Source organism: Elephas maximus, chromosome 6 (assembly GCF_024166365.1).
Source record: "Elephas maximus indicus isolate mEleMax1 chromosome 6, mEleMax1 primary haplotype, whole genome shotgun sequence".
NCBI classification, from domain to species: domain Eukaryota; kingdom Metazoa; phylum Chordata; class Mammalia; order Proboscidea; family Elephantidae; genus Elephas; species Elephas maximus.
In genome coordinates this window covers 83,985,521-84,008,612 of record NC_064824.1, presented here as the reverse complement: position 1 = coordinate 84,008,612, position 23,092 = coordinate 83,985,521, and the positions used below count along the sequence as shown (strand labels likewise).

Sequence of the window (23,092 nt, the reverse complement as noted above, 5' to 3'; positions counted from 1 at the left end):
GATAAAGAAAGACATCCAATATATATTATTTTTCTTATTACCAGAGATAATAAGCAACAGGCTTAACATTATTACTCTTAGGCTAGGTGTGAAAGAGTTTCCAACCTTGATATATGAAATAGGGACATTCCTAAAGTTTTTTATGAAGTGTAAAATGGTAAATAAAATCTTATTTTTCAATTGATTTCCCTTTTAATATTAAACTGAGGATCTGAATCAAAGACTTTTTATTTGCTGCATATTCCATGAATTAAGCAGTTGTCTAAATGAAAGACTGAATAGAATATGTACTGCTCCCCTCAACCCCTTTCTCGTTTCTGACTGGTCTGTCTAGATCTAGTGTTGGGCTCATAAAATATATCTTCTTATTGGCCTGTTCTAAGTCTCACCTTGTAGGTAACAGATACCTTAGGTGATCAGGTCCCTTCCTGGCTCACATGCAGCTGAGTTCACCAGCCAGGTCTACAATGGCATGCCACTTAATGGCTTCACATGATCAAACAGATTTCTGGTATCTGATGCTGTTCCTGCGATGGCTAGGTTCCTTAATTACCCTCCACCCCCACCATTCTATTGCCATGGACCCCTTCCTGAAGGGCTAACATTATTTTCTGATGATAACTTTGGACTGCAGCAAAACCAAGAATCAATTAAAAGAAAACAAGGAAAAAGGGCAAAAAGGGAGACTGACTCAATAATAAATAATTACTCATTATCTGATCCACAGATTTTTTTCTATTATGATACATTAGAAAACTATCATTAATATGTTGCTTTATCAGTGGATTTTATGATACATACTTTTCTGTGCAAGCAATTTTGTAGAAGGTTCTGTTGCCTGTAAAGTCAAGAAAGGTTGATCATTTAGTTATTACTTAGGGTCAAGGATCTATGTAACTTTTTCTGAAAGTCCTGATCATTGACTCAGTTTCTCTTCTCACTGTCTGGTAGTTTTTCTACAGAAATTCAAAAGAAAAAATAAACTTTATTTTTGTCTAACTATCCTATTTCACTTCCTCCTTAGATAATGGCCCCTGTATACAGAAACATGCTCTCTTACTTACAGGTGTAGAATTATTGCTGCTACATAAACAATATATCTAGCCGATAGTTTTACTTCTAACCTACCTTAGCCATGCCTGTTTTGTGGTTCACTTGGGAAAGACATGAGGTTGGAAGGCGTCGGTGGGCTATTCCTTTCTGTCTGCTAAAAGGCATGGTGGAGTAGCAAGATATCTGACCAAAGTTTTCTAACAATCATTTACTTAGCCCTTTAAATCTCCTAGTCCTACCAACCCCCCACATCCTACAGTAGGAAGGGAATATGTGGATGATTATTCAATAACTGTGGTTACAATAATGGATTTCTAGCCATTCAATACCGATTTTGATGTTGCTCTTTTCTGTATATGACAATATTCTGTGTTCTAATTAGGATCATTTATCATCACACACTAAACAAAATAAAAAACACAGCTTTCTGAATTGGAACAAAAAAACCCAATTCAATCATGAAGTGATACTATATAAAAATAATTAATAAAACAAGGCCTAAGATTGCAGTTCTAAATTATTTTCATATATTTTTGAAAACATGGACCCTTTGTCTTCATTTGACTTTTTTAAAGGAAAAGTGGCATTTCTTTTTCATTTTTTCTAGGTGTACAATTCACCTTATCAAATTTATTTTTTTCCCCAAGGTTTAAAATTTTATTTTGAGAAACAGCCAGACTAAGAATTATATCCTTATTTTTTTTGGCAGAAAAAGAAAACCTCACTGGTGTCAGCTCAGAAACTGGGCTAGGTAGCAATAGTTCTTCCTCAGTTTAGTACCTTTTTTTAAAAAAAAAAATATGGAACCTGAAAATTAATATTAGTGATATGTTCCTTACCCTTTGGCCTCATTTATTTTTCCAGGATCTGGTTTCATAGTTTCTTTATTCTACATATTCTGAATCTAACTCTCAGAGATTCATTTTTCTATTCTCTTACTTATGCCATAAGAATAAAATGGAATTCAATGAGTCCTATATATATACTCAATGATACCTGTCCTCAACACACTTTCTGCCCAAAGGCATGAATTTAGGTAAAAACAAAGAACAAAGGATTTAAGAATGCAACTAACCAAATGAATGAGAAAAGCTTCATTGAAGACTACTATAAATCTGTTGCAATAATCGGAGAAAGAATGACATCAACTAAAATGGTGTAGTAAGTAAGGAGCTCTGAAAATTCATTCCTCTATAAATGCAATGAGTAAAACTGGCAAAACTCATCAAAATCATTTTTTTTTTTTAGAAATGTAGAAATTAACCAAAGGCTTGCATAAATCTGGAGTGTTTAATTAAGAAAACGGATGAATCTTGGTAAGAACACTGAGCTTTGTGGTGTTTTAACTTGCCCTATTCTAATCTCCTCTCACCAACATACAGCAATCACAGTGAATACCAGAAGCATGTAAGTCACCAAAAGGGGCAGAACAGGACTGGAACACCTTAAAAAATCATTCCCAGAAATGTCATTATTTAACCTGTCTGACAGTTCCCTGGAAGATCCCAATTGCAAAGCTTTCTTTACATGAACTGACTCTGTGCTCACCAGTAAGAAAAACCTTTCCTCCCGGGACATTTGTCAAAAACATTTAGAGGCAATTGTTTAACTTTATGTTTGCCTAAAGGTTTGGTAACCTTGGTGGCATATTGGTTAAAGTGCTACAGCTGCACACCAAAAGGTCAGAATTGACCTGATGGCAATGGGTTTGTTTGTTTTTCTTAAGGTGATAAATACCAGCTGGGGCAAACAACAGGCTAAGCGAAAAGCTTAAAAAGAAATTCTGGGAAATGAGATGTGCATAGGGGCTTTGAAAAGTTATGACATATTCCAGGGAATATTGAAAATTATGCACATGTGTAGGGCTGTGTGCACACCCAGTGTCGTGTACGCGATCAGGAAAGACCTATAAGCAGGAAGTGAAGAATAACGCAGAGTTGTCAACTGCCTGGCTCAGTGTTGAAGCATGCCTCAACAAATACATAGAGCCCATCAGCAAAGACTATGAGGATTCTTAACCAGTTGCCCCTGAGTTGATTCTGACTGATGGTGACACCATATGTGTCAGAGTAAAACTGTCCCCTATAGGGTTTTCAATGGCTGATTTTTTGGGCATAACAAGCCTTTCTTCCGGGGTGCCTCTGGGTGAACTTGAACTTCCAACCTTTTGTTAGCAGCAGAGCACGTTACACATTTGCACTACCCAGGGAGGAAGACTTAGTAGTTCCAGGTATTTAAGGACCTATTTGTCCAATCATTAGCTGACCATTAAGTTAACTGAGTGTGGCCACAAAAAAAGGATATAGACTTACAGAGTTACTTCAGAAAAATGAGTAAACAAATGAATAACTGCAACAACAACAAGCAGCAACAACAAACCTTGTGAGGGGGAGAATCTGATTTCTAAAATGGCCACATTATACTGTTTAAACTGTTCAATTTTTCAGTTAAAAACATGCAAAGAAAGAAAAAAGTATGGCCCATACAAAGAGAAAAAAACTTCAATAGAAACAGTGAGGAAGACCAGATATTGGGCTTACCAGACAAAAACTTTAAGTCAGTTATTTTAAATATCATTTAAATCTAAATTTAATTTACATTCAGAGTAACTTTTTGAACCACAATGGAATGCAATCAAAAATCAGTAATAGAAATTTTGGAAATTCAATATCAGATAGAAATTTGGGAAATTCACAAATATGTGGAAATTAATTCACAAATGTGTGGACTTAAATAATCAATTGGTCAAATAACAGTGGAAATAAGAAAATACTTAATATGAATGAAAACAAAAAATATAATATAGTAAAACTTGTGGGACAGAGTGAAAAGAGTTCATGAAAAGAAATTTAGAGCTGTGAATGCTTACATTAAAGAAATAAAAGTAAGATACCAACTCACTAACCTAAACTTTCACTAGAAAAACAGGAGAAAAATTAAACCTAAAGTAAGCAAGAAGAAGGAAATAATAAAGATTAGAGTAGAAATTAATGAAATAGAAACACAATGGAGAAAAATCAAGTAAGCCAAAAGCTGATTCTTTGAAAAAAAATCAACAAATTTAACAAAGTCCTTCATGAACTCTCCCAAAAAATAGAAAACGAAGCTACACTTACAAACTCACCTTATGAGTCTAGTATTACTGTAATAGCAAAACCAGAAAAAAAGACATCTCGAGAAAAGACATGCAGAAAACTGTGGCCAGCCTAACATTCCTCATGAATATAGATGCAAAAAACATAACATTTCCTGATTTCAAATCTTACTACAAAGTTACAGTAATCAAGACTATATGGCACTGGCTGGAAAAAGGATAGACATATAGATCAATGGAATAGAACTTAGAGTCCAGATATAAACCCACACATTTATGGGCAATATGTTACTGACAAGGATGCCAAGATAACTCAACGGGGAAAGAATAGTCTTTTTAGCAAATGGTGGTTGCGCAAGTGTATATCCACATGAAAAAGAATGAAATTGGACCCCTATCTCACACTACATACAAAAATTAACTTAAAATGGGTCAAAGACCCAAGTGTAAGAGCTAAAACTATAAAGTTGTTGAAGAAAAAGCATATGCATATACCACTGTAAATGAATTAGGCAATGGCTTCTTAGTGTGACACCTAAAGCACAAGTGACCAAAGAAAAAAATAGATAAATTGGACTTTATAAAAAAAAAAAATTGCTTCAAAAGACACTATCGGGAATTTAGAGACAACCCACAATAAAGGGAAAAAATTGAAAATCATATATCTGATAAGAATTTAATACCAAGAATTTAATATAAACAACTCTTAAAATTCAACAATATAAAGACAAACCAATTAAAATATAGACAGTGAATTTGAATAAATGTATCTACAAAGAACAGAGATAGATAATAACAAGTGTTGGCAAGGATATGGAGAAATTGGAGCCCATCTGTATTGCTGGTGGGAATATAAAATGAGGTACAGCTGCTTTGGAAAACTGTCTGACAGTTACACATAAAGTTAAACATAGTTACTACATGACTCAGCAATTCTACTTCTAGGTATATGCTCACGTAAAACTTACACATAGCAGCATTATTCATAATATCCAAAATGTCCATGAACTGATGAATGAATATACATGATGTGATATAGCCATGCAAAGAAATATTTGGCCATTAAAAGAAATGAGGTACTGATACATGCTACAACATAGATGAAACCTGAAAATATGTTAAGTGAAAGAATCCAGCCAAAAAGAGTCCACATGTTGTATGATTCTATTTATATGAAATATCCAGAATAGGAAAATCTATAGAGACAGAAAGGAGATTAGTGAGTGATTGCTTAGGGCTGGGAGTAGCGATATGGGAAGAGAGGCTAGAGCTAAGGGGTACAAGATTTCTTTTTGAGGTGATAAAAATGTTCTAAAAGTGACTGTGGTAATGGTTGCGCAATTTTGTAAAAACGCTAAAAAAAAAATTAAACTGTACACTTTAAAAAGTGAATTTTATAGTATGTGAATTATTTTTCACAAAAAAAATAATCAGATATAGTATGGGATTTGCAATGAAGTAGTACAAAATCTTGGAGTTAATTCAGCAGAAACATGCAAATGAACTAGATGTTATACTGGGAAGTTCTACCATAATTCCAGAAGTGGTATGATATTTCAATATAAATAGCTTGTTGACTCTCAACCATCCAATTTTCCCTAGTCTGAGGAGGTTCTCTTTAATATGTTTCTAATTATGTTGACATTACTAACACAAAACATCTATGTTTTAGGTTGTTCAGCCAACTGTCATTAATGCCAATTAGATGAGAAGCTCCAAGAGCAAGCTACGGTTTTTCATTATAAGCTGCCATATCATAAAAGTATAAATAAAATTTTCTACTGTTGACCTCCTTCATATAACCCATCTTTAGTCAGAGAGATGTCTGGACGATATCTTCAAATACTTGACCAACTACCAACTGAAAATTAATGTAGTAAGAATAAATTAGTTCTACATGCCTAGTATGTACTTCCAAATATGTAATTTCTCAGTCTAAGTGGTGGCCTTCTATTTGTAGCTCAGGTCTAATGTCTTGGGGTGATGTTCAATACCTCCTGAACTTCCATGCCACATAGTTCATTTTACTACCTAATTCATTTATTCATTCCTGTGGCTAGAAAGGAATTTAAAAAGTGACACCTCTATACCTTAACACCGGCATCCCAATTTGAAAGCTAATGGCCAGGTGGTTCTATGAGTGGCCCATACTTAACAATGTGATTGACATTCTCCCCTCCTCCCAATTCTCCCTCTGATATTATCTATTTTTCCCTATCTCTTCTAATGCATTGTTAAACACATCTAAGGTCAGGGGCATAGTTTTCCTCATCCTGGTATCTGCCTTGCATCTAAGCACTATGCTTTGAATATAGTAGGTTCTCAATAAATGTCTGATTAATAAATTTTCATTTGAAGTGTTTTAGATCTGTATACACACTTATCTCTAACCCACAATGAAGCCTTTGTGCTGGCCACTATTCACTAATAGACTTCCAGGACTGGCTTCTAGTTTCTTGACTTCAATTTATCATATATACTGTTATCAGGGTTATTTATCATGTGTGCTAATTTGACCATATCACATCCCTCCTCTAACCCAGTAAATAAATTATAAGTTTCTAACTATAGTCTTCAGGGTGGCAGACTTGCTGCCTTCTTTACTGTTACTCCTTACATCTCCCATCCCAATCATACAAGCTTACTCATTATCTAAATGCATTGCTTAATTATTGCAACTCATTCATACCCACTGCTATCATATTTGCTTCATCTTTATTCACTTGATCCTGAATTTCCAACTCTATTTTATTTAACTTACTGTATATATATCTTTTGTACAAGCAGAAAAAAAAAAAAAAGAGAGAGCTAAGAGATGAAAATGTGGGGAGAGGAGGTGGATGGTGGAACAGATGTGATGTTTCCACAGTAAAGTTTTATGAAACATGGAGTTAAATCAGAACAAGAGGACTATGATGTTGGTGTGACAGACATGAGTCAGACCAGAAAGTACTGTTAGCTGTGTTTGTTGGTGCTCTGACCTGGTGTTAGGCGAGGTGCTACTGCAAGTATCCTATTTGGGGGGACGAGTGATGGAGAAGGCTCCAGGTCATGCAGAGAGTGAGCTAAGATATTTAATGAAAAAAGAGTATCCAAAATATTTCCTATGAAAAGATTCAAGTGACTCTGTAATTCCATAACCTTTGGTGGAGAAAGATGAAGCAAGAATTAACACTTCATGAGCCTCCTCTAATCTTTGTTATAAAGAGGCAGGCATTTATATTTTCAACAAATAAAATGTATATTTTATAATCATTATTTTTTCATCTTTTCTAATTGCTTTCAACTGGACTAGTCAGTTTCCTTCCTTCTGCATCTATTACACTATATGTATAAAAAAAATATATCCCACAAATCCTCAGGCAGTCAGACAAACTGACATCCTAAAGTCAAGATCCTTCTTCCAGGGAGCTTGGTCTGAATATGTGACTAGCATTTACCACTGAACAGCAGCAACCATTCTCAGAGCAACTTGAGGTTTTATCCTGAACTTCTCTGTTTTTTTTTTTTAATAATGAGAGTTTGGTCTAAAATAATGACCATTCTTCCTTCTTTCAAGTTCAGCAAAAACAGGTATACCAAAAGAATAGGTGATCACCAAGGTTTGAAGAATGAAACGTCCCCAGGCTTCCCAAAAATATCCAAAAGCCTGCATACTTCCATCATTAGAGATTGATGATTTTGGATTGCACTGAAAATACCCTTTAGGAAGTAATAACAGACTAAGTCATTAATATTTTGTAGGAAGCTACCTTATTATCCTTAAAAAGCCAATAATCTCAAAAGGCCTGTGGAATGGTAAATGTTTTAAAGGGAGAAAGGCAAAAAGATAAGTTCAGATACTGGGATGTGACCTGAGGAGGAGAGATTATGGTGGAGTTATAACTTGCAAGTAGAATCAAGGCCTGGAATACAAGGGGAGTATAGAATCACACAGGAAGAGGGAGGGAGAAGAACACTGTGAGCATTAAGGTTGTATGTCAACTTCACTGGGCCATGATTCTCAATAGTTTGGCAGTTATGGTTTAGTTCGGCAGTTGTAAAATGATGTAATCACCTCCATGATGAGATCTGATATAATGTGATCACCTCCATGATGGGATCTACTGTGAGCAGCCAATCAGTTGTAAGGGAGTTTCCTTGTAGATATAGTCTGCATCCAATATAGGTGGACTTTCTGGCAAGGCTTAGGGCCTTTTTCTCACCTTGGATCTTGAAGCTGGCTCCTGTTCACCTGACCTCTGGTTCTTGGGACTTGAGCCAGCAGCTTACCTGCCCGTCTTGGGATTCGTCAACCTCCACAGCCTGTAAGCAAGAGACCTGCTATCTGTCCTACTGATCTTGGGTTCACCAGCCCCTGCGGCCACATGAGTCAGAAGCCTCCAGCGTGACTTAGACTCAGGATTTCCAGCCTCTATGACTGCATGGGCCATATCCTTGATATAAATTTCTCTTTCTCTCTCTATATATTTATATGGTCCACTGATTTTACTTCTCTAGAGAACCCAGCCTAAGACAAACATGAATGATTAACACTGTCTACTTTACAATTAAGGTTAGTGCTGAAAATCTACTAAATCCATGTAGAACTGAGAGAACAGAAGTGAGTAAATTGTGCAATTATCAAAATACAATTTACGACTATGCACTAATTTTCTTATATACTTACGTATTGGAGAGAACACGAGAAGAAAAAATACCCTGGGCAGTAGTATGAACCTGAGGTCCTATTTACCAGAAAAAGAAAATTATAATTAGTTTGCATCCTTCCATAGCTCTTTGTAAAATGGCAATTAACATCTTTTAATTGGCCTTTACTTTCTGCTGTCACTGCCCTGTTCAAAAAATGCCAGGGACTCCCCATCATTGCCACAATGAAGTCCAAGTTCTTCAGCAAGGCATAAAATATACCCTAAGATTGGATGTCCATGTGTACCTCTCCAGTGTCATCCTTGGCCAGTCTTCCATATGCATGCTATGGTACAGAGACACTGAATAACATGAAATTCCCTAAATATATCATGTTTTCATGTCTATGGGCCATTGTTTTTGCAATTTCCTCTGTCTGAAGCACCCTGTACCTTCTTTAACTTCCTTCTCATCTTTTAGATCTTATTCAACCTGTATTAACTCTTCTCAAAAACGTCCTTGAAACCTGCCTAAGTAAATAAACACCTCTTCCCAGTACTCCCAAAGCACTCTACACATGCTTCTATTATAAAATTCATTATGCTGTATTGTGATTATATGTTTTCTCTTGTTTTCTTGACTAGGATATAAATTCATAACTATATCCTCAGCACTTAAAACACAGTAAGTACTCAATAACATTTATTTGGTGAATACATTACTTAATTCATATGCTTCCTCAATATTTATTCACTGATCTGCCTGCCATTAATATCTTCCCATTGAAATATTGCCTAACTTGTTTTGTGTGTAATCTAACAAGATTCCATAATTAGATTTTAGTAAATACTCTGGATAAGGATGATATACACTCCCCCTCCACCCCCAAAAAAAACAACATTGCCATTGAGTCAATTCTGACTCATAGTGACCCTATAGGACAGAGGAGAAGAGCCCAACAGGGTTTCCAAGGAGCAGCTGGTGGATTCCAACTGCCAATCTTTTGGTTAGCAGCCCAAACTTAACCACTGCACCACCAGGGCTCCTAGGAATGATACAGGAAGTCTTTATACAGAACTTCTCTATAGGTATACTTGATGTCAATTATGCAAATATGTAAGTGGATGAAAGACAGAAAAACAGACTGCTCTGATCACAGAAAGCAGTGTTATTAAATTCAGCCAGTTCAAAGTCAAGTTTAATCAGTAACTTTTGTTTCTCCCAATAAATGAGTAACCAGTAGGTACCACTGATGAGTACAAAATGTCTTAGTTAAATCCGGTGTAATCTTCTTGAGTTTGTAGATATGTTTTTGTGTGTGTTCAGTTTTGGAGAGGTGGGAGCTGAAATTCAGAGTGCACAGATCTGGGAAATAAAGTGTGAATACAATAATATTTAAAAATAAAACAAAAAAATCCTTCTTTGGTTTCCAACTATACAATGGATTAAATGACCTAAAATCTTTATGCCCAGAATTCTATATAGAACATTAAAAGCATACTCTTACACAGCTAAGCAGGGGGAGGGGAAAAGTATCCATTTTGAATATGCCCAGATAATTCTGTTCTCCTTTACAAAGGCATGCCCTGAAGGTAAATTATTTTAGCAGAGCCTAACCAACCTGGATTTTACCAGAGCCTAACTTACAAGTGGGAAGGGACATACTCAACTTCAGTCCCTTCTAACTTTCCTATGTCACTTAAGAGGGTGGAAAAAAAGAGCTGAAAAGGAATACAGACTCACTAAAAGACTTAGACCTATCAAAGAATGATGATTATTCCCCCTATAATTTACCATCATATCAAAAGGGCTCCTGTACAACAGGGAATTATATCTGAAAGAGCTACAAGTCTCAGATCTTCTTTAAGAAGAAATCTCTAGGAAAACCAAAAGATAACAGGGAGACAAAAATAAAGACATTTTAGCCTCTGACACCTACAGTACAGCAAACAGTAAACATAGTCTAACTCTTATTCAGATATACATAAAACCTCACATTAAAGGCCTATTTACCTCAGTACCCTTTACTTGGAACAGCACATCTGGATTTAAAAAAAAAAAAATCATGAGGCATATTAAATGCAAAAATAAAACAAAACAAAAAACAGACTCTGAAGAGACAGAGCAAGCATTAGAACCAGATTCAGGTATGGCAGAGATTTTGGAATTATTAGACTTAAAATTTTAAATAACCATGATTCATTTGATAAGCTCTCTAACAGAAAAAATGGAGAACACACAAGAATAAATGGGTAAATGAAGCAGAGAGATGGAAATTCTAAGAAGGAATCAAAATGAAATGCTAGAAATAAAAAACATTGTAAAAGAAATAAAGAATGCCTTTGAAGAGCTCATCAGGAGACTGGACCCAGTTGAAGAAAGAATCAGTGAACCTGAAGATATGTCAATAGAAACTACTGAAAAGCAAAGATAAAAAAGAATTACAAAAATAGAAAAAAATAGACAAGAACTGTGGGACAATTGGGTCCCTGGTGGTGCAGTGGTTAAGCGTTTAGCTGCTAACCAAAAGATGGGCAGTTCAAATCCACCAGCTGCTCCTTAGAAACCCTATGGGGCAGTTCTACTATGTCCTATAGTGATGCAAGGTTTTTTTGTTTTTTTTTTGTGGGACAATTACAAAAGTACAACATATGTGTAATGGGAATACCAGGAGAACAATGAGAGAAAGGAATAGAAAAAAAATATTTGAAATAATAATGGCTGAGGACTTTCTCCAAAATTAATGACAGATACTACAAAACTCTGATGAAGGAAATCAAAGACAGGAAGAGTTAATATAGTTAAGATGACCCCACTTATACGAAATATTTAGAGTAGACAACTGTATAGAGACCAAAGTTTATTAGCAGTTACCAGGAGCAGGAGAGAGGGAGGGTAAAAGGAGCACTTAATGCTTAAGGGACACTGAGCTTTGACTAGGGGTGACAGTATTATTTAGGGATTGATAAGGGCAATAGTTGAATAATGTGAGAAACATAATGTCACTAAACTATACATGTGAAGATTGGTGAAATGTCAAATGTTTTATTACATATATATTTACCATAATAAAATACCCAGTGACCCAGTAGCAGTTACATATATGTATATACATATATGTATATATTCATAATGTGTGTACAATTGCGTGTGTGTGCATGTACATGCACAAATGACACAAATGTACTGGGAAGTTCACAAAGAATTACTCATAATAGCTCAGATTTGGAAATAATCCAAAATTCATGCATAGCAGAATAAATACATTTTTGTATGTTCATATAATGGAATGCTATACAACAATGAAATGGATTACAACTACAGTGATGGATCTCAGAAACATAACGTTGAGCAAAAGAAGCCATAAACAGAAGAATATATACTCTTGATTCCAGTTATATAAAGTTCAAAAATAGGCAACACTAATTTAATTAGTATTAATTAGACAAGTAATTTTTTTTTTTTTTTAGAATTAATTTACAGTGTTAGAAATAAAGAATGAGAAAAAGGGAGGGTGTTTTGATTTGGAGGAGGAAGAATGGGGGCTTTTACAGTGTAGGTTATTTTATATTTCTTGAACATATTAGTAGTTACGCAGATTTGTGTATTCTGTAATAATTTACTGGGTTGAACACTTAAGATTTGTTTATCTTCTGTATGCATTCATTTTAATTAAAAAGTTAAATTATTAGTGTAGGAAAATGTATGAGATATTATGAATAATTTTATGACAAGATATTTAAAAACCTAAGACAAAACTGACCAATTCCTAGTCAGATATTATTTACCAAAACTGACAACTGAATGATTCTGTAAATATTTTAAAATTTCAGAATTTCACTTACTAAAAGCCACCTAACAAAGCAGACTTCTAGCCCGAATTTACCAGTAAATTCTACAGTATCTTTAAGGAAAAAAAAAAATCCCTTAATATTCCCCAAACTCTTCTGGAGAAAAATAAAGGATGGACATACGAGGACAGTTCAAGATTGATGTCCAAAAGAAAAACAAAACAAAAAAAGGAAAACCAAAAATTATAGGCTAATAACTGTCATGACCATAGATGCAAAAATGTGAAACAAAATATCAGCAAATTGAATCCAACTAAAACAGAAAAAACAAAACATAGTGATCAAAATGATTATTTTCAGTAATACAAGATCGGGGCAACATTCAAAAAAAAAATTCAAAAGTCGATATAATTCTTTAACAGAATAAAGGACAAAAATCATACAATCATCTCAATAGATGCAAACCATGGTTTTACAAAATTCAATATCCTTCATGATGAAAACTCTTAGAAAGTTAACAATTTAAGACAATCTTCCTAATATATTAAGAAGATATCTAAAAATGAAACAAAAAACAAACAAACAGATCTCTCAGAAGACATCCCTCTTAACTGAAAACTTGAAAGTTTTCTCTCTGGGATCAGAAACCAGAAAAGGTGCCTTACTCAATACTTACTGATGGTCCTAGCCAATTTAAGAAGCGAAGAAAAAGAACATGGTATAAAGGTTGAATCTAAAATAATCTGCAGGTTAATTATTAGGAATAAAAACTGAGTTTAACAAGGTTGCTGATCAATATAGAAAAATCAGCTGTATTTCATTACGGCATTGGTAAATATAAAATAAAATTTTAAAATATATCCTTTAAAACAGCATTAAAAATTTTGAAAAACATATCTAATGAAAAATATAAAAGACACATAAAATTATAAACACTACTGAGAGAAATTAAAGAAAACCTAAATACCATGTCCTTGGATTGGAAGACAATACTTCAAAGATGTCAATTCTCATGAAACTGCTCTCTACAGAGTCAAGGCAATTCCAATAAAAAAATCCCAGTAAGATTTTCTGTGGGGTTCGAAAAGCTTTTCCTAAAACTTATATGGAAAGGCAAAGTGCCAAGAATAGCCAAGACATTCTTGAAAAGTAGAAAGACTTGCTCTACTTGATATCGACATTTATTGAAAAGACTTTCATAAATTGTGGTATTTCACGACTATAATAAGACAGCATGAATCCAGACAAAGACATGCAAATGGATATATACAAACTAAACTATAGTATCTGAAGTTAAGATAATGATAGCATTTGGGCAGCAGTGACAGAAATATTGACTGGTGTGGGTATTATGACGGCTCCTGAGGAATCGCAAGCTCTATTTCTCGACCAATGTGGTAGTTACATGGGTGTCTTGCTTTGTGATAATTTATTGAGCTGTATATTTAAGTTTGGTGGACTTTTCTGATTGTATGTGTTACTTCAATCAGAAAGAATACACTACATCCAATCAGGATTCACTTTTGAAATGAGAAGATTATATAATACAATGGAATCTATCAAATAATCCTTACAAGTTAACAGAGAAAAAAAAATCATGTAATTGTATCAATAGGTGATGGAAAAATTCTACAGCCATTCCTAATTAAAAAATTAAGTAAGAGAGTAAAAGATGCTATTTAAAGGTAGTATATTTACCAAAAAACAGCAAATATTATCGTAAATGGCAAAACACCAAAACCATATAAAGTAAAACCCAGAATTTAACATTGCTAACACCATGGTCACTTAATTTTGGACATTCTAGTAATTGTAATGAGATAAGATATAAAAATGAATGCAAATACTGGAAAAATTACGAAAAAAATCTCTTATGCAATTGTATATCAAGAAGAACCAAGAGATACTAGTAAAAATCTAAAACTGATACGAAATTCAAGATAAAAAAATTAAAGTGTTTCTCTAGTATTTGGAATCTATTCATGAATTTGGGAAATATTTTATTTATAATAATGGAAATACTGATACAAACTTAAGAAAAGCATAGAACTAATTATGTCATATATCACATCTCTCTATATACATCAAATATATATGCAATGAAATCATATTCAATGCAAGTTCAAAAAATGGAAAGTCATACAGTGTCGTATAGATGGGAACACTTAATATCGTAACATATTAAGTGTTCCCATCTATACGACACTGTATGACTTTTCATAACATATTAAGTGTTCCCATCTATACAACACTGTATGACTTCGCATTTTTTGAACTTGCCTTGAATATAATTTCATTGCATATATATTTGATGTATATAGATAGATGTGATACATGACATAATTAGTTCTATGCTTTTCTTAAGTTTGTATCAATATCAATATTTCCATTATTATAAATAAAATATTTCCCAAATTCATAACATGTCAATTTTTCCAAAATAAAAACAGAAAATTTCTTCTCATCCTTATGTCTCAATTGAAGTGTGATCTCTTGTAAATGTTTCCCTGACAATCCTAGGTAGACCTAGGTACTGTTTTCCCTGACTTCCTCTGACTTCTATGCACACATACTTTCTTATATTGCACTTATTTTAACATTACCAACAAACCATTTGCTGTCGATTTGATTCTGACTCATGGCGACCTCATGTGTGTCAGAGTAGAACTGTGCCCCACAGGACTTTCAATGGCTGGTTTTTTTGGAAGTAGACTGTCAGGTCTTTCTTCTGAGGTGCCTATGGGTGGACTTGAACGACCAACCTTTCAGCTAGTAGCTGAAAGCATTAACTGTTTACGCCATCCAAGGACTCTTATCATCGTATTACCCAAATATGGCTTATGGTTATTTACATAACTATCTCCCCACCACAATGTAACAGCCCTGAGTAGAAACCATGGTTTTTCTTTTTTGTATGTTGAATACTCACCACCGTACCTCGCATGAAGCAGGAACTCAATAAATGTTAACTGGAAGAATGAATTAGTAGTTTGCACGACTGACTCAATAAATGTTGTCGATGTTTACCTGATTCACAGAAGCAGCATGATTTCCTGACTTGTTTTTCATTCAAATCAGCATTTATCTCCTTCTGTATAATCCGCAACAACAAAAACAAACAGATCCCCAAAGGATTTTTTTTCTAGAACTTGAATTTCAGCCTATTATTTTTATATTTAAGATACAGACATTTAATAGAAGATTTTAAGAACTTAACTGACAATTTATAAAAATCTACACATTTTTGTTTATCTAGCATATATTATTTGCAGAAGTCAAAAGTTCCTGGTTGTATCAGGGGTCCACAAGATCATCTAGTGATTTCTTAGGACTCATGTAACTCAGCATATAGTTCTACTTAGGTCTAAGATTTATTATAGCCACAGGATACATGATAGGTTCAACAAGGGGAAAAGATACAACATGAATCTGGAGAAATCCATGCAGAGCTTTCTTTATGCTCTCTACCTCCTGTGAGAGTACATATTTGAGGGTGTTCCTTTCTCCAGCAATAAAAAATGCAGTAACGTGTGTGCAATGTTTTTGCCCAGTTAAGTCTATCAGAAACTCCTTAGTACTAAAGATTTTCACTGGAGGCTCGTCATGTAGGCACCCTCTGCCCAACCAAAGTTCCAGACTCCCAGAAGGAAAGCAGGTCGTTAGGTTGTTGTTAGGTGCCGTCGAGTCGGTTCCAATGCATAGCGACCCTATGCACAACAGAATGAAACACTGCCTGGTCCTGCGCCATCCTTACAATCGTTATGCTTGAGCTCATTGTTGCAGCCACTGTGTCAATCCACCTCATTGAGGGTCTTCCTCTTTTCCGCTGACCCTGTACTCTGCCAAGCATGATGTCCTTCTCCAGGGACTGATCCCTCCTGACAACACGTCCAAAGTATGTAAGATGCAGTCTCACCATTCTTGCTTCTAAGGAGCATTCTGGTTGTACTTCTTCGAAGACAGATTTGTTCATTCTTTTGGCAGTCCATGGTATATTCAATATTCTTTGCCAACACCATAATTCAAAGGCATCAACTCTTCTTCGGTCCTCCTTATTCCTTGTCCAGCTTTCACATGCATATGATGCGACTGGAAATACCATGGCTTGGGTCAGGCACACCTTAGTCTTCAGGGTGACATCTTTGCTCTTCAACAGTTTAAAGAGGTCCTTTGCAGAAGATTTGCCCAATGCAATGCGTCTTTTGATTTCTCGACTGCTGCTTCCATGGCTGTTGATTTTGGATCCAAGTAAAATGAAATCCTTGACAACGTCAATCTTTTCTCCATTTACCATGATGTTTCATTGGTCCAGTTGTGAGGATTTTTGTTTTCTTTATGTTGAGGTGTAATCCATACTGAAGGCTGTGGTCTTTGATCTTCATTAGTAAGTGCTTCAAGTCCTCTTCACTTTCAGCAAACAAGGTTGTATCATCTGCATAACGCAGGTTGTTAATGAGTCTTCCTCCAATCCTGATGCCCCATTCTTCTTCATATAGTCCAGCTTCTCGTATTATTTGTTCAGCATACAGATTAAATAGGTATGGTGAAAGAATACAACCCTGACGCACACCTTTCCTGACTAAACCAATCAGTACCCCTTGTTCTGTCCGAACAACTGCCTCTTGATCTATGTAAAGGTTCCTCATGAGCACAATTAAGTGTTCTGGAATTCCCATTCTTCGCAGTGTTATCCATAGCTTGTTATGATCCACACACTCAAATGCCTTTGCATAATCAATAAAACACAGGTAAATATCCTTCTGGTATTCTATACTTTCAGCCAGGATCCATCTGACATCAGCAATGATATTTCTGGTTCCACGTCCTCTTCTGAAACCAGCCTGAATTTCTGGCAGTTCCCTATCGATATACTGCTGCAGCTGTTTTTGAATGATCTTCAGCAGAATTTTTCTTGCATCTGATATTAATGATATTGTTCTATAATTTCCACATTTGGTTGGATCACCTTTCTTGGGAATGGGCATAAATATGGATCTCTTCCAGTCAGTTGGCCAGGAAGCTGTCTTCCATATTTCTTGGCATAGACGAGAGAGCACCTCCAGCGCTGCATCTGTTTGTTGAAACATCTCAATTGATATTCCATCAATTCCTGAATCCTTGTTTCTCGCCAATGCCTTCAGAGCAGCTTGGACTTCTACCTTCAGTACCATTGATTTCTGATCTTATGCCACCTCTTGAAATGGCTGAATATCAACTAATTCTTTTTGGTATAATGACTCTGTGTATTCCTTCCATCTCCTTTTGATGCTTCCTGCATCATTTAATATTTTCCCCATGGAATCCTTCACTATTGCAACTCGAGGCTTGAATTTTTTCTTCAATTCTTTCAGCTTGAGAAACGTCGAGCGTGTTCTTCCCTTTTGGTTTTCCACCTCCAGCTCTTTGCATTTGTCATTATAATACTTTATTTTGTCTTCTCGAGAGGCCCTTTGAAATCTTCTGTTCAGTTCTTTTACTTCATGAATTCTTCCTTTTGCTTTAGCTGCTCGAGCTGAAGAGCAAGTTTCAGAGTCTCCTCTGACGTCCACCTTGGTCTTTTCTTTCTTTCCTGTCTTTTCAATGACCTCTTGCTTTCTTCATGGGTGATGTCCTTGATGTCATTTCGCACCTCGTCTGGTCTTCGGTCACTAGCGTTCAATGCATCAAATCTATTCTTGATATGGTCTCTAAATTCAGGCGGGATATACTCAAAGTCATATTTTGGCTCTTGTGGACTTGCTCTGATTTTCTTCAGTTTCACCTTGAACTTGCATATAAGCAATTGATGGTCTGTTCCACAGCCAGCCCCTGGCCTTGTTCTGACTGATGATACTGAGCTTTTCCATCATCTCTTTCCACAGATATAGTCAATTTGATTTCTGTGTGTTCCATCTGGCGAGGTCCATAGTCGCCGTTTATGTTGGTGAAAGAAGGTATTTGCAATGAAGAAGTCGTTGGTCTTGCAAAATTCTATCATTCGATCTCTGGCATTGTTTCTTCACCAAGGCCATATTTTCCAACTACTGATCCTTCTTCTTTGTTTCCAACTTTCGCATTCCAATCACCAGTAATTATCAATGCATCTTGATTGCATGTTCGACCAATTTCAGACTGCAGCAGCTGATAAAAATCTTCTATTTCTTCATCTTTGGCCCTAGTGGTTGGTACTTAAATATGAATAATAGTCGTATTAACTGGTCTTTGTTGTAAGCGTATGGATATTATCGTATCACTGACACCGTTGTACTTCAGGATAGATCTTGAAACGCTCTTTTTGACGATGAATGCAACACCGTTCCTCTTCTAGTCGTCGTTCCCAGCATAGTAGACTATATGATTGTCTGATTCAAAATGGCCAATACCAGTCCATTTCAGCTCACTAATGCCTAGGATATCGATATTTATGTGTTCCATTTCATTTTTGACAATTTCCAATTTTCCTAGATTCATACTTCATACATTCCAGGTTCTAATTATTAATGGATGTTTGCAGCTGTTTCTTCTCATTTTGAGTCATGCCACATCAGCAAATGAAGGTCCCAAAAGCTTTACTCCATCCATGTCATTAAGGTCAACCCTACTTTGAGGAGGCAGCTCTTCCCCAGTTATCTTTTGAGTGCCTTCCAACCTGGGGGCTCATCTTCCCGCAGTGTATCAGACAACGTTCCGCTGCTATTCATAAGGCTTTCACTGGTGAATGCTTTTCAGAAGTAGACTGCCAGGTCCTTCTTCCTAGTCTGTCTTAGTCTGGAAGCTCAGCTGAAACCTGTCCTCCATGGGTGACCCTGCTGGTATCTGAATACTGGTGGCATAGCTTTCAGGATCACAGCAACACACAAGCCCCCACAGTATGACAAACTGACAGGTGTTCAGCATAAATTACATTGTTTGCATAGTCTACACACAGTAAACCACTCTTCTCAGTGAAAATTTTCTATCAGTGAAGAGAACTGTTTACCAGCCGTGTTCCCGGACACCAGCTAAGGGGCAACCATGCAAGCAGGTCCTTCTAAAGACAGTAGTTTCAAGCCTGCTAGGTTAACTCTTTTTGCAAAAAAGTTATTCACTGGTATCCTAAAATTAGCTATCTGTGAAATGTGTTGATTAGCAAGGAGGTTAATCAACTTAATGGGACAAAAAAAAAAGTGTGTTTTTTTAAATAACGCTAACAATGGAAGAAAAGTTTAAGGAGAGCTGGAAAGCAGAGAGCGGATCTCTGCATACATAGGCATGTGGCTCTCTGGACTTAGTTAAGGACTGAACCCACTCAAGTAATTATAAAGGGAGATAAATCCAGTAGAATAGACTTCATTTTTTTCCCCATGCTGAGCACGGGCCATCAGAAGTACATTTTCTGACAGTTATGGGTTTTGTACAATATGTTGGAAAAGAGAATAATGATTATAATAAAAATGCTCATGGTATTTCTCAAAATATATTAGGTATTTGCAACCATTTGAAGTGCTCATAACATGGATGGAAAAGTTAATAACACACACATTACCTAAACCAAGTTATTAATCAAATTTAGATACTTTTTTTTTTTTTAATATAGAAAGCTTTTTAGACAAGGACATAGCCTTTCAAATCTGTTGGTCAATATAGGGACTTTAAATTGTCAAAGTTGTTAAGAGGTTTATTTTTCAGACTCTTAGCTTACTTAACGTAGCTACTGACATAGTAGCACAGTGCTCTCACCCAGTATGGACTTTTCAAATGTTTATGTATAATGAAATTGCACTACAAAGAAGCATATTGTGGGAAATATTCTATAATTTAGTAATTATCTATAATTTAGTCTGTCAACTATTATGCATTACAAGACATGGAAAATTATGTCACTTTCTACTCTAACCAAGAAAATTTCTTTGGGGAGAATTTAGTAAATTTCCGGTTTATTGAAATATCTTTTATACCACATTAACTTCTTAACACAGCTAAACCAGTTAACAGGATGCTAATGGAACCAAGCATGGGGATTTTATTCCCATAATAGCCAGATGGCAACCCACAAAATACATGTTATGTCCAGAGGCCGCACCCTGAATCTCTTGCTGGTAATTTTCCAACCACAGGTCACTGATCACTGGTCAAAAGGGAATGAGGAGAGAATGGCTATCTCTGAACAATCTGTCAGGACTAGTAGAAAAATGATTCCACATAGCTCAATTTGATGCTTCCTCTGAAGGTTGCAGGTTATGTTGCAGGTTATGTTCTGCAGTGCACCAAAGGATTATTGAAATTTTACTATGGTAAAATTAATTTCAGGGAACTAGCGGTTTTGTATGTTCCCTTATTTAATGAGATTGTTTCATACCAATGATAATCATAAGATTGTACCTCATTTATTCTGCCTGCCTCTGGGGCAAAAGAACTATTGTATACTTCTTCTTTTGGATAACCCATAAAAAACTGTGCAGGTTTGGGAAGATTTCTTGTGGGTGAAGTTTGAGCTGAAACAGCTGAAGCTTGAGGTGAGACATTTATAGCTCCTAAAAAAAGAAGAGAGAACTTTAAGTATGAGAAAATAACATATTTTTTTATAACAAGGATGAATTTCTAATGCATAGGCTTGTTTCAAAGTTCTCCCTGCTCAGTCAGCTGCCACAGAACTGGAATTATCACAATTGGGTATTTGTTTGAGTTATAGCAGCATCTCCAAGAATAAAATGACCTTTCCTGATGTTCATTGCCTACAGATTTCCAGTGGTTCACCTGAAATTCTTAACGTCTGATACTTATTTATTTTATTATGACAGCTTAATCTCCTGCCACTCACCACAGCTCACTGCCATAATTAGCTGCTTACATTTCACTCAGCAGACAATAGGAAACCACCGATGACTTGAAAAGGGACTAACGGCAAAATGTATGGGTTATTAAAAAGGAGAAAGAAGAGACTGGAGGAAACTTATTGCAATTGTCAAGGATGGACAAAACAAGGGCAGGGGCAGTGGGAATGCAAAAGAGAGGAAGATGAGAAATCTAGGAGGTAGATCAGCCAGAAAGTGGCCAGTTTTGGATGCAAAATACAAGACAGATAAAAAGTCAAATATGGGTCAGGTTTTGTGCTTGAGTGAAAATAAGAGGGTCAGAAAGATGACGAATTCCGTTTTGTGTGTATTCAGTGAGAGGTGGTTATTAGCTACTCTGATGGAGATATCTAGTGCTCTCTGTGTGTATGTGTAGGATATACAGGGCAATATTTTTAGGGACATGCAGGAAGCTAGCCAGGAATGAAGGAACTTAAGTAACGTCTAGTCCATTCTAGGAGAGATGGGAAACAGCACATATTGCTGAGGCAAAAGATTGCAATGGGTTATGGGGACCTTCCTGGGGAAAGTTCTCTGAATCACAGTATGTCAGAAGCTTACTCTACCTCTCATTATAAACAGTCACATCAGAGGCACTAACTTCTCTGTACTTTGCAATTCCAAAAAGCAAAATCATTCAGCAATCACTCAAAAATAGGGGCTAATTATAGTAATTTTTATACCATCCTTCACTTTCCAGGAAACCCTGGTGGCATAGTGGTTAAGAGCTACGGCTGCTAACCAAAAGGCTGGCAGTTTGAATCTACCAGGCACTCCTTGGAAACTCTGTGGGGCAGTTCTATTCTGTCCTATAGGTCACTATGAATCAGAAGTGACTCAACGGCAATGGGTTTGGTTTTGGTTTAAGTTTCCAAAATAACCACAATTTTTAGAATGACATAAAACATAATTCGAAAATATATATGATGAAACTATAATTATTTACTTAGCAAATGACAGAACAATTATAACTATTTTTCATTTTCTTACCTTGATCATCAAAAATACTTGATTTTTTAGTTATCACTGCATCATTCTATATGGTACAATATTCAAGAGAAAAACATTCATTAGTAATTACATTTCTGAAAGAGATTTTTCCTTCTATCAACCAATCAAATGAATAGTTTTTTTTTTTTTTCTCTCTCTCTCTCTAGCCCCTCTTTCACAGAAGTTTTCTCAAGGACAATACCTATTATCAACATACTACTAGAGAACTTCCCCAGGTATTTCCAACTTAACTAGTTTAAAGCTGAACTCAATATGTACCCATGTACAAACTTGCTCCTGCTCCAGTATTTCATATTTATTTAAAGGCATGATAATCCACTTAGTGCTTAGTTCTAAAAGCTTAGTCATTCAATCTGTTTCAGAGAAATCCAATTTAATCCAGTCCAATGGCTATTGAGCACACTACTTAGAAAAAAAATAATAAAATTTATCATTCTGTTTTATTGTAATACCATTTGTCTGTGTCTGTCTGCCCACTAGACAATGAGTCATAAGGGGAATGATTATCTTATATTTGTATCCTGTGTGATCCAATTTCCTCATATCTGACTTGGTACAGGGCCTGGCTAATAGTAGATGCTCAATAAATACTAGCTATTATTGTCAGTATAATTACTGAATGTTTGTTTGAATTAATTTCTGCTAAAGTAAATAAGGCATTTAGCATAAAAGCTAACTCAACACCTTCTCTGCCAGGAACA

At 35.6% G+C, this 23,092-nt stretch overlaps 1 protein-coding gene across 1 annotated transcript in view; it reads right to left on the bottom strand.

Moving 5' to 3' along the window:
* FSIP2 (fibrous sheath interacting protein 2) overlaps positions 1-23,092 on the bottom strand; it is an 81,082-nt gene that overhangs the window by 37,245 nt on the left and 20,745 nt on the right. The window contains exons 11-15 of the mRNA XM_049887612.1: positions 22,371-22,416; positions 20,953-21,059; positions 15,595-15,658; positions 8,817-8,874; positions 802-838 (exon numbers count right to left, since the gene is read on the bottom strand). Of these exons, the coding sequence (XP_049743569.1) occupies positions 802-838; positions 8,817-8,874; positions 15,595-15,658; positions 20,953-21,059; positions 22,371-22,416 (312 nt within the window). The remainder of the gene's footprint in view (positions 1-801; positions 839-8,816; positions 8,875-15,594; positions 15,659-20,952; positions 21,060-22,370; positions 22,417-23,092) is intronic.